The sequence below is a fragment of the Lepidochelys kempii genome, chromosome 5 (genome assembly GCF_965140265.1).
Source record: "Lepidochelys kempii isolate rLepKem1 chromosome 5, rLepKem1.hap2, whole genome shotgun sequence".
Taxonomy (NCBI): Eukaryota; Metazoa; Chordata; order Testudines; family Cheloniidae; genus Lepidochelys; species Lepidochelys kempii.
In genome coordinates, this window is record NC_133260.1 from 121450675 (window position 1) to 121463742 (window position 13068).

Genomic DNA, 13068 nt, shown 5'->3' on the forward strand with positions numbered 1-13068 from the left:
CAGTTTGCCTCAGCCAGTAGCAACAGACTCCTGAAGTCTAATACTTTACATTTTAAAATAACTTCTTTTAGTGCTAAAAAACAGCACAACCAAAATTGGAGATAGTGTGACTAAACATAAAACAACCTGCAAAGAATGGCCAGAAACATATGAAAACAAACAAAAAGATTAATGTACACCCTGATACAGAGTACGGAAGCAAACATCAACCAAAAACAGTCATAACTTGGAAAAACAAGACAACACAGGGCTAAAAACCAAGATCTTTTTATTTCACTAGTTAGCATGATTTTGCTATCATTCTGGAGTGACTACTGAACAGGAACTGAAGTAAAACCAAAAGTACTTGAAACTTTCTTATACAGGAAAAATTCACTAATCCTGAACACATCGCAGCAAATTGGCTAATTTTATCCATATCAGGTTACATTAACCAGATGTTACATTAAACAACATGTGATCTTCATGATTCTCCACAGCTGTAAATTATGACAGAAGTGTAGACATGAAATAAATTATAGCTGAAGGCATGTAGCTCCTTATTTAAAAAAACCCCACAAACCAGTAACGTTGCCCGGTTGATTAGCACACTGCACTTATGTCAATGTTTTATAGGTGCATGCAGCATTTTGTAGGCTATTTGCAGTCATCCATAAAACCTCCTGAACACACCTGTTTGGTCACACACATTTAAGCGCAACTATTCAACTCTAGAACACTTTAAAGCTTTTTACTGAAGCTAAACTTACTTTTAATTGATTGAGCTTTCTATTTGGTCATGCAACAGCTGCTTTTTGGTTTTATCTTGTGGGGGATGGGGCTAGTGTTCTCTCACTAAAACAGATTATGGACCTAATTCATTTTCAGATACCAATTTGAGTAATCCCAATTTGAGTAATCCAATTTGAGTAATCCTTGAGTAATCCCATTGAAATCAATGGGACCATTCATGGAGTAAAGTTTACTCATTGGAAGGGTATCAGAACACTGTCTGGCCTTAAAAGAATTTTGTTCTTTCATTTGAACTATATATTACTAACTACAACAACATGCTCCAAGACAGCTGTTATACCAGGAACCCACATTTCTAGGAGGGTTAAAAGCCTTTGGCCTGTACCTAGAGGCTTGGAAATGTCCTTGTGTGTTTTTTCTGACATACACACCTTGGTGAAAGTCCTAAACTGCGCTAAAAGTAATGAAGAAAAATCAAGGAATGTCTGAGCGTCTCACTTTCCACTTCAAACGCCAACTGTTCATGTAGTCGTTGGTGTAGGGTGTGCAGATACAGTAAATGGCAGTGCAGTATTGATGTAACAAACAGATTCTAGATTCTCTCTCCTTCTGTCTTCCAGGCAAATGGGGGATGAATGCATTACAGAAGAGACACACTTTCAATCTCTAGGAAAGATGATGCAATCCCCACTCCTGCAGCATCCATGGTAGTCTCATAGGATACTCCTTTGGCCAGTGCAGCTGGAGGTACCTGAACTGTGCTGTGGAGATAAGAACTGGTGAGGGAGAAAGGAAAAAAAAATCTAGGTAAACAAATATGCAAATAAGAATTGAAGCACAGAACTTACAGGAGAACTAGTTTCTATTTAGAAGATAAACAGGCAAGAAGGTTTCTATACAGCTCTGAAGATGGGAGGCACTATATAAATGCTAAACTTTCCTACTATTGTATAGTATTAGAAGGAGCGTACTCTAAGCGTGGAAATGTCCTGTAAAGAGCACGGCCCTAGTTTAGCCTTGGCACCGACAGAGCTCAGGTACAAATCCAGCTTACAGGAGTGCTGCAGTCTTGCCACTGAACGTCTATGTCCGTATGGGAAGCCCAATGTCAGGAGTGAGTAACAGATGGAGGTGAGGGAAGTACAGGAAATTCTATTAAGCAAATTTGGGCGAATGCATATTTTAAAGTTATTTTTGAAAAAATAAGGTATATATTCTCTATGGCTGTAAAACACCCCAGAGTTCAAGGTCTCTTCCTGAGCCAGATTTGGAAAGCATTTACTGCCACGGGTGAGAAGTTATTCAGATGAACAGCCCCAGTCAAGTCAATAAGCAGCTTTCAATATGAATTCAAAACCTGGTCCGCTGTCATTCGGTCATTCAGACACCCAAGCCACTCAGCACTTACATGATGATGCTGGCCTACATTAAAAGGGAGCTCTCTCTGGTGTTAGAAGCCACAGAAATAATAACCCAACTGGTGGGATTCCCTCTGACACCATTTCCAGAACCCCTTGTCCAGTTCTGGGAGAACACTTCAGTTCCACTCTGGATTTAGTCACTCGGGTTCCTTTATTTGGCACACAGCAAAGTTATGCTGAGTTGATCAGACTCAAGGGGGATAGGTATACGGGGTACCACACATCCAAATTTACACAAACTCTTCCTTTATGTATATTTACACATCAAATTGCATTTGCAATTCTTTACACCACACACATTTTTGGCTTGGCTTGGTTACTTGCAGCCTGTACAGCATGCTCTGTCCATGTGCTGTTCACATGTTATATTCTGTGTTTATCTTGCCAACAGTCCCTAACATCCAGGTGTTGCTGCTTATTTTAGCTAGCACAGACATCCTCACTCCAGCATATTGTTTGTCAAGCCCCTGTTTACAACTTAACCTTCCTACAAATAACCTTCTCAATTACACCCACTAAGAAATGACGCAAGTTACTTATGTCAAGCCAGGCCTACACCAACATCAAATGAAGGCTAGCGACAGAAAAAAAAAAATCACACAAAACGCTCATTTGCTATATGAAATTAGCCAGCCCTGGTATGCTTTCACTGCTTCTATTGCTGCACGGACAGCAAAATACAAGGGTTACAGCTGTGGCAGACTCTCTCTGCCTCAAGCTGACCTGCTCCGTCTTAGCAGAGAGGAAGGACCAAGCATTCGACGGCAATTGTTGAAAAAACGATTACCTGCCTTTCGTAACTGTTGTTCTTCGAGATGTGTTGCTCGTGTCCATTCCATTCTAGGTGTCTGCGCGGCCATCGGAGATTTTTCCCTTAGTGGTCCCCGTAGGGCCAGCTGTGGTGCCCTCTAGCCTGCTGCATTCACACCGCGGTTTATCAGGCACCGCCAACCCACGCCCTCTCAGTTCCTTCTTGCCGACAACCCCAAGAGAGGGGCAGGAGGGTGGGTAATGGAATGGAGATGAGCCACACATCGTGAAGAACAGTTACGAAAGGTAGGTAACCGTTTTTCCTTCTTCGAGTGCTTGCTCATGTCGATTCCATTCGAGGTGGTTCGCGAGCCACATCAATGGAGGCGGCCTCGGAGTTCACCGTCACGCAGCTTGCAGCACAGCTCTGCCGAAGCCGGCGTCGTCTCCCGCCCGCTGGGTCAGCGCATAGGGCGACGCGAACGTATGGACCGAGGACTAGGTGGCGGCCTCTAGTGCAATGAGCCGTCATGATCACTGGCGGGGGCACTGTTGCCAACTCGTAGCAATGGCAGATGCACGCCGTGAGTCAAGACGAAATTCTCTGGGCAGACACCACGCAGCCCTTCATCCTGTCCACGACAGCAACGAACGATTGCGTTGACTTACGGAACGGCCATATTCTATCGACGCAGAAGGCCAGCGCCCGTCTGACGTCCAGCATATGCAGCCTGCACTCCTGCCGGATGTGGGTGCATCTGGACCTTGTCCTTGTAGAAGACCATATAAGGTGGCTCTGACGTGAGTGCCCTGATCTCGGACACCTGCCGGGCCGACGTTATAGCGACCGAGGAGGACACCTTCCAGGAAAGGAACAGGAGGGAGCAGGAAGCTAGGGGTTCAAAAGGAGGGCCCATGAGCTTTGACAGCACCAGATTCAGGCCCTATGGGGGAACTGGGTCTCGGGTTGAGGCGCTCTAGCCTGTTCAGGAACCACACTGTCCTGGGATGGGCAAAGACTGACTTGCCATGAAACGGAGAGTGGAACACAGAAATGGCAGCCAGGTGTACCTTGACTGAAGACAGCGACAAGCCCTGGAGCTTCAGATGCAGCAAATAGTCCAGGATGTCCTGCAGCGAGGCCTCCTCAGGAAGAACGCTTTTGTCCAAGGTCCAACATGCGAAGCGCTTCCACTTTGCCACCTAGGTGGCCCTGGTGGAAAACTTCCTGCAGCCCAGCAGGACCTGTTGGACTGTCGCGGAGCACTCCCGCTCGTCCGTGCTTAGCCACGGAGCACCCATGCCGTCAGGTGCAGCAGATTGCTGTGGTTCTGGGATAGCAGATCCAGTCAGAGAGGTAACTGCAGTGGGTCGGCCACTGAAAAAGACTCAGCAGCATGCCAAACCAGAGCTGGCAAGGCCGCACCGGGGCTATGAAAATGACCAATGCTTTGTCTTGCTTCACCATTAGCAGGACTCTGTGGATAAGCGGCACCGGCGGGAAGGCGAACAGCAGCGTTCCTGACCACAGGATCAGGAAGTCGTCTGACAGGGAACCCTTGTCCCTGCTGTATGGGGAACAGAACATGCCTTGATGCAAACAGGTCCACCTGGGGGGGTTCCCCACCGTTGGAAGATCAGGCTGCCCACCTCTGGATGGAGGGACCACTCGTGGTGAGAGGAGAAGGCCCTACTGAGGCGATCTGCCAGGACGTTTCTGGCTCCAGGTAGGTGAGCGGCCACCAGGTGGATGGCGTTCTGCACACAAAGGTCCCAGAGGCTGAGTGCCTCTTGACACAGGGCCGAGGACCTGGTGCCGCCCTGCCTGTTGATATAATACATCGTGGCTGTGTTGTCTGTGAGGATCTGCTCCACCTTGCCTTTCAGGTGGGGGCAAAAACGCCTGGCAGGCCAGGCGCATCACCTTGAGCTCTCTGACATTGATCTGAAGAGTTATGTCTTGCTGCATTCAGTGACCTGGGGGGCTGAGCTCGCCCAGGTGGGCTCCCCAGCCCAGATCGGACACGTCCGAGACCAGGGTGAGCAACAGTGATGGGGACACAAAGGGAACTCCCCGCAGCACTGACTTGGGGTCTAGCCACCAGTTCAAGGATGAGAGGACGCAGTCCAGCACCGTGACCATTCGGTCCAGGGGCTGCCTGCTGGGAAGGTAGACCGTTGCCAGCAACGTTTGCAGGGGTCATAGATGAAGCCAGGCATGCCTGACCACGTATGTGCACGCTGCCATGTGGCCCATCAGGTGCAGGCAAGTGTGGGCTGTGGTGATCGGATGTCTCTTCATGTGAGCTCACATGGAATCAAGAACCACACCGATAGACTCTATGCACTGGACCGGCGTTAACGTGGACTTTTCTGTGTCTATTAACAGGCCCAGATCATGCAGGTGCAGCGTACCAGATTGAGACCTCTCTGCACCTGTCCCAGAGACCTGCCCTTGATGAGCCAGTCGTCGAGATATGGAAAGATCTGGACCCCCGCGACATCTGAGATAAGCAGCTACCAGTGCCACACATTCCGTGAACATCCTGGGGGCCGAGGACAGGCCAAAAGGTAGCGCCGTGAACTGGAAGTGGTGCCCTGCCACGATGAAACACAGGAACCGTCTGTGTCCTGGAAATATGTATACATGGAAGTAAGCATCCTTTAAGTCGAGAACCGCGTACCAGTCCCCCGGATCCAGAGAGGGGATAATGGAGGCCGGGGAGGTCATTCAGAACTTCAACTTCTTGAGAGACCTGTTGAGGCCATGCAGGTCCAGGATGGATCTGAGGCCCCCCTTGGCCTTGGGGATTAGGAAGTATTGGGAGTAGAATCCTCTGCCTTTCATGTCCCGAGGAACTGCCTCTACAGCCCCCAACTGCAGGAGTTTGTCGACCTCCTGGACCAGGAGTTGCTCGTGAGAAGGGTCCCTGAAAAGGGACGGGGAAGCAGGGGGGCGGGAATGAGGGGTACCCAAAAACTGCAGTGTTTCGCCCCAAGCTACTATGTCCAGGACCCAGCGGTCTGAGGTAAGCCGCGACCAGACTGAGCGGTACAGAGAAAAGGCGGTTGAGGAAAGGATGGGCAGGATCTGTCCGGATGACTGGGGCATCGCTCTTGAACGCACCCTCAAAACGATTGCTTTTAGTCCCCAAGGTTCTTAGCAGGTCCGGGCTGGGCTGGCGAGTGAGAGGAAGTAGGGCGGCGATGGCTAAACCCAGCAGTGTCCCTTCTCCTTGCAGATCCCTGCTGGGCTTGCCAAGGCCGCGATGGGGGCGGAGGCCAGAATGGTTTTCTGGCAGACTGCAGGGTGTGCATGCCCAACCAGCGAAGGGTAGCCTGAATGTGCATCTCCTGGGAGAGGCCTGCTGTTTGGAGCCAAGAGCTGCGTCACATAACCACTGCCGATGCGACCACCCTTGCTGCCGAGTCTGCCACATCCCATGCCATTTGCAGGGAGCATCTGGCTACAGCTGTACCTTCCTCTACCAGAGTGCCAAACCCCTGAGCCTGACCCTGAGGAAGGGAGTCCTGGACCTTCTGGAGGCTCTCCCAGAGGTTAAAATTATAGCAGCCCAGCAGGGACTGATGGTTCGCCACCAGGAATTGTAAACTGGCTGTTGAATACATTTTTCTGCCAAATATATCAAGTTTTTTGGCTTCTTTGTTCTTGGGGCAGAGGCGGTGGGGACCCGCTTGTCCTAATCGTTGGCCGCCAACACCACCAGCAAGCCTGGGGGAGAGTGGGTATACAGGTACTCAAAACCTCTGGCCGGCACAAAGTACTTTTTCTCGGCCCATTTCAGGGTGGGCGGGATGGAGGATGGGATCTGCCACAGATCCTTAGCAATCTTAAGGACCCCGTCATGTACAGGTAGGGCAATCTGGGCAGGTGTGGAAGCAGAGATGACATTGAAAAGGGTGACCTCCTGCTTCGCCATCTCCTGTACTTCCAGGCCCAAGTTCTTAGCCACCCGCCTGAGAAGGGCTTGATGTTCCTTAAAGTTACCCAGGGGGCTGGCCCTGGAAGGTCCTGCAACCGACTCATCCAGGGAAGAGGCCGTGGCTGCTGGTGGAGGTGCTGAGGGCTTGGCAGCCGCTGGAGAGGGAGGTTTGGGTGTGGGCACTGGATCCTCCACCCTGACCTCAGAGCGAGCTTCCAGTACTGGGTCCGTGGGGCCGTCGATCTCTGCTCCGAAGTGGCTACTGAAGCGTGCTGCAAAGGGGGCATTGCCATCACCAGAATGCCCCATGCTCCCCAATACAGCCTCTGTGTTGGCCACTGGCCTTGCTGCCACTGCGGTACTGTGGACGGCAGAGAAGTTTCTGGTGCCCAATCCCGTTGTGGAGACTGAGGCGATGGGCTGAATTGGGCCTCCATGCCAGAGGAACCACCCTCCAGCAACCAGGAGGCAGGAGCCGTCAATGCCTGGGTTTGCTTGCTGGTCATGGCTACTGGCAAGTGCCAGGAAGTAAGTGACCAGGAGTACGTGACCAACGGCTATTCTGAGGAGAATGGTCCCAGTGCCGGGGAGATTGGTGTCGGGGGGAATGATGCCACGGAGACCGGTAACACAAGGGGGAGGAGTCCCACAGCGCCGGCAACCCAGACCGACACCTAGATGCAGATCGGGAAGAGGGAGAACGATGTCAGTCATAATATGGGAAGCGTCAACCCCGAACTGGGGAATAACGTCTCAGTGGCCGGGGAGAGAGTTTGGGCAACTTATGACATGGTTGTGACCTGCCACAGGATTGCTTATCCAGCGACTGATGGCTCTCCCCACCCCTGCAGGGATCTTAACGGCTGGCTTGCCCTCTCGGGGAGCCTTAGCCTGGTCCTGTGCACCAGAGACATCACTGGAGCAGGTGGAGACCTGTGCTCTCTCTGCGCCTGGGCTTGGGATGACAACAGTGTAGGCAGGATCGTGGGTCCCATACCACCCACCAGAGCCAGTGACAGACCTTTAAGAGGGCTAATAGCCCCAGTCGCAGAGGCACGCTCGCGCTGCTCCAGAGAAAGCTGGCAGGCAGGCCCGGGTCCTCTACCAGATGACCCCTGGGCCTTCTTGCTCAGTGCCAGCGAGCGCTTCTTCACCTCCGGAGACAGGCTGCGCACGGAGGCTGAAGTACTTGGGCTCGGAAGCCGGGCAGAGAGTGGACTACAACAGGAGGACCCTGAGGCGAATGTCCGTCTCCTTCTGGGTGCGAGGCCGAAAGTTCTTACAGATCCGGCAATGCGCCTTGATGTGTGACTCGCTCAAGCACTTAAGGCAGCTGTCGTGGGGGTCACTCACAGGCATAGGCCTGCCACAGACAGAGCAGGGCTTAAACCTGGGAGCTCTGGGCATGCCTCATTTGTGGCAAAGTCCTTGCTGGGACCTTAGCTATCGGTCAACTAGCATTTAACAACTACTTAACACTAACAACAATCAAACAGAGGCCCGAAGGCCTGAAGTCCAATGGAAGAAACCGCTAGCTCTTGCCAAGCAAGAAAGGCACTCTGATGACCACCACGGGGGTAAGAAGGAACTGAGAGGGCATGTACCGGCGGCATCTGATATACCGTGGCATGAGCACGGCAGGCTGGAGGGCACCACAGCTGGCCCTACGGGTACCTCTAAGGCAAAAATCTCTGACAGCGTGCCCACCTAGAATGGAATCAACATAAGCAAGCACTCAAAGTAGAAACCTCGTTACTGTGCCCAATCCTAGTGTTTGATTTTCTCCCAGGAGATAGACAATGTAGTAGACAGATACTTACAAAAAGTAGGGATATTTGGTACCCATGAACATGGGGACTGTTATACCCAGAGGTAGGGAGGGTATCCAGGACAGAAGGGATATGGGGTTTCCACTCTCTGTCCCTCTCAGACATTCCTTTGGGAAAGGGCCAGCCTCAACCTCTGCCAGGGGCCTCACGAAAACAGGCTGCTCAGGGAACGTCAGGGGAGTCTCCAGCTCCCTTGACCTACTCTGGTCCACTGCCCCGGTGGAGAGACACCTGCTGACTCCTCGTTCTGCCTCAACACCGCTTGGGTTGACTCTCTGCTGCAAGTGGCCCCGCTGTCAGAAGGCAGCACAGATCCTGGAAATGATTCTAGCCCAGTTTACCTGGAAGATTGGTTTAGGCCCAACACCCTTTTCCAAAAACATTAAAAAACCTGCAGTGAAGTTCATCATAATGCTTTGCTGCCAAGGGAACGTAGCTATCGCTTTTCTCCTGAAATACTGCCAAGAGCACAGCCAGGCTTTGGAACCTTTGCTGTGGAATTTAGATCATAAGAATCTAATTAAAACGTAGCCAACCCCAAATAATCCCTCTCCCTTCTGCTCCCCATCTCTTTATGAAATGAAACTCTCTCTCATGCCATTCTATTTCTGAATGCCAAATAAGCAGCTTAATTGATCAGAGCGCTGTATCTCACCACACAGAAATTGCCGGCAACTGGCCTCTCATGTGATACATAAGTGAGAAGAATGGCAAATTCCAGAGAGAAAAAGGTTTGGGCAAAGATATATTTAGAGCTACAATTAAATTTTTATTAAGGAGCATTTTATCCATAAACCTCCCCCTGCCCCACAGGATTACAGAACAAAATAATGTGTTTTGCCTTGGAAGAAGGGCAGTTTTAACGCTACTGTACCTGCATGAAAGCCCATCTCCAGCCCATGTTCCAAGCAACCACTTTAACAATCTCCCAAGATTTTACCATAATTTTTGTTCAACCTTTCATTACAGGCCCACCTCTAATAAGCAACTGAGTTTTACTATTCCTTTGGATGGTTCCTTACAACAAAATCAGGATGTTTTTAATGGTGACGGCTGTAGGTGTACCAATAGGCCATAGGTATGGAAGGGGCAGCAGTGTTTCCATGAAGCATGGCTACTTCATTCTCAGAACAGCACCATTTATCTATCCGCCATTCAGCTGACACTGCTCTGATCTTAATCTTTGATGAGAACTGCTTTCCCATTCCCTCTTCTAGTTAGATGAACCCCCATTTTTGCTGATGCTCCCCGCAAAACTTTGAGGATAAACAGGCTTGGGCTTGTACTTTATCAGCTAGTCTGTTCAATGAAAGGATCTCTCACAGCACAGGGAAGGTGGGGAACTCCTCATGTAGCTTCTCACCCCCTGATAAGCCCTAAACAAAGGAGGCTGGTTGAGAAAGACTGGTTGATAAACAAAACATGTAACGCCTCCCCGCCAAAAGAGCTACAAATTTAAGTTAATAGTTAACGTAACATACCGTGCTGCCAAGAAGGACAAGAACAGTATAAGGCAGATAGCAGTGACTGACCCTAATCCAGCAAGAGTCATATGTTGCAGAGTGGGTGATAAATCTGAAAAGAAAACATCAAACAGTTCAAGACAACAAATACCAAAAATGTTACCATGGTGCAGCAGTGTCTTGTGATTCACTACCTAAATCAAAGTTAAACTCTTACTCTGGATTTATTGCTCCATCAAACTGTAATTGAGCTGAACATCCAATGGCCAGCAGCCAGCTGAAGAAATTAGATTAATGGTATATTTCTCAAAAGAGATTACATTTTCCTGTCTATTACTTTCCTGCTCTCCACCTCCCCTTTTTTTAAAGCTTTTGACAGTCAAAGTAAATCAAGATCCTTTTCCTCTAACATCATCATCTGTTTCAGTCAAAGTCATAAGACTAGGGTGGCTCTGGTGCTAATAACCAATCCGTCATCAAATGGCTCAACTCCTCTCTTCCAAATTCTTGCAATCTGGGTACTATTTCCTTTTTTAGGATGGTAACTACAGCAATATGAACACCTCGGAATCACACCTGGGGAGAACAGACTGCTGCAGCATATGAAGAAATCCCTCAAATATTTGTGTTCCTGAGAACTGGGAGAGGAGGGTAAACTAAAAATGGTATGTGTCTGAGGAGAAGAGGAATGAATAATCTGCATATAAATACATAAATGACTGGCCTGCAAAGTTTTCAGTCAGGATAAGAGTAAGCCATTTCCCCACCATGGTATTTCAGAAGAAAGAAGTGTGAAGGAGCGGTCATTTGTTACCAAACTTTTCAGGAGTCAACTCTGTCCAAATGATGCAAATAACTCTTTGCTCTGACTGCATGAGCCACTTCTTATTTTCTAGACATGCACAAGAAACAACAATATGCACCTCATGAATTATGGCCCTGGTGCTGAAAACACTTAGGTGTAGGAGTAATTTTATGCACATTCGCAGTTCCATTTACTCACATGTGTGACTGCAAGGTCAGGGTCTGCAGTCATAGTGTTTACTTGTAGTCATGGAAAATAACTACCAGTGATAATTTCAGAATCAGGGTTTTAAGATCTTATGTGCAGTATTTGATCAGCCTCCATACATGTTCAATTTTGGTCAGAACTTAAGAAAATACATAAACCTTTACTTCATCACAAACCAGTTTTCATATATAAAAATCAAAAATCCATGGAACAGACTAACACGACAAAAAAAAAAATCTTTTCACCCCTTTGTATTATTATATTTTAGTTAAAATCACTACATTCTGATTTGATTCAGACCACTTTTAATTATAAGGCTGGAAGCCTATTTCCATCATTACTCTAGCACTCTTTATTACAGCAATTTATCGGATGATAATCAAAGCCTCACTAGAAGGCCTCTGCCAGAGAGAAATCTGGTCTAAATAGCCGTGGTTTTATTGAATGTCTAGATCTTCCTCTGTTTTGCAAATGGAATGAAGAAGCACTCCTTAAAGAACTCAGCTTCTCAAAAATTCTCACAGCCTTTCAAGTTGTACAAGATCCAGGAAGGCCATGGAAGACTGACCTATCTAGGGGGAAGTGGAGTCAGAGTGGAAATACAAGCCCCATTCCCACACCCATCTTCCAATTCTCCTTTGCCCCCTCCCAAAGAGAAAAATCCAGCTGCACGCCAGAGGGTTGTAGCAGTATTCTAGGAGTGGACAGAAGACAGAGATATGAGAAAGGGGTAGTTTTCTGTGGTTGCATAGGTATTTTTAGGATTTAGCAGGAACCAGATTTCCATGTCATGGGAAATTCCACAATTTCAAAAAACTGTCCCCATTGTGAAATAGTAGAAAAAGAAGCCATTCTGAAATTTCCCATGAAACAAAATTTAAAAAAAAAAAAAAAGTTTTGGTAGCAGCATTTTGTTTTGATCTTAATCTTTTAAAAATTAATATTTTAATGTAAAAATCTATTAATTTAATTTCAAAAAGTTTGTTTAGAAACAAACAAATAGAAACATTCCAGTCAAAAACGGGACGTTTCAATGTTGCTGAAACACTTCATTTTAGGTTTTTTCCCCTAAACAAAATTATCAAAACCAGACAGGTTTTTCTACACATTTTGATTAACACAGAATTTTTCATCAAAAAACCTTTTTGGTGCAAAAGCTTCTGCTATCTCTAGTTATTTTGCAGCTCTTACCAACAGGAAAAATACTCTTTCGAAAAACAGGCAGCCGCCACAGCTGCCATATCCCTGAAGCTGGCTGAGTTTCTGAGAGCCAGAACTGCAGAGGCTATTGCTGGCCTGCAGAGGATCTTAAGCCCTGGTCTACACTAGAACTTTAGGTCGAATTTAGCAGCGTTAAATCGATTTAAACCTGCACCCGTCCACACAATGAAGCCCTTTATTTCGACTTAAAGGGCTCTTAAAATCGATTTCCTTACTCCACCCCTGACAAGTGGATTAGCGCTTAAATCGACGTTGCCGGCTCGAATTTGGGGTACTGTGGACACAATTCGATAGTATTGGCCTCCGGGAGCTATCCCAGAGTGCTCCATTCTGACCGCTCTGGACAGCAGTCTCAACTCAGATGCACTGGCCAGGTAGACAGGAAAAGAACCGCGAACTTTTGAATCTCATTTCCTGTTTGGCCAGCGTGGCAAGCTGCAGGTGACCATGCAGAGCTCATCAGCACAGGTGACCATGATGGAGTCCCAGAATCGCAAAAGAGCTCCAGCATGGACTGAACGGGAGGTACGGGATCTGAACGCTGTATGGGGAGAGGAATCCGTGCTATCAGAACTCCGTTCCAGTTTTCGAAATGCCAAAACCTTTGTCAAAATCTCCCAGGGCATGAAGGACAGAGGCCATAACAGGGACCCGAAGCAGTGCCGCGTGAAACTGAAGGAGCTGAGGCAAGCCTAC

At 48.3% G+C, this 13068-nt stretch overlaps 1 protein-coding gene across 14 annotated transcripts in view; it reads right to left on the reverse strand.

The window, feature by feature from the left end:
* Positions 1 to 251: 251 nt before the first annotated feature.
* Positions 252 to 13068, reverse strand: part of SUSD1 (sushi domain containing 1) — a 113223-nt gene continuing 100406 nt past the window's right edge. For 9 of the 14 annotated variants that reach the window (XM_073345628.1, XM_073345630.1, XM_073345635.1 and 6 more), the window contains 2 exons: positions 10158 to 10251; positions 252 to 1508 (listed from right to left, as the gene is read on the reverse strand). In XM_073345628.1, coding sequence (XP_073201729.1) covers positions 1373 to 1508; positions 10158 to 10251 — 230 coding nt within the window. In that variant the 3' untranslated portion in view covers positions 252 to 1372. Of the gene's footprint in view, positions 1509 to 10157; positions 10252 to 13068 lie in introns of those variants that run through there. The other 5 variants (XM_073345627.1, XR_012159126.1, XR_012159127.1 and 2 more) reach the window with 5 other exon arrangements.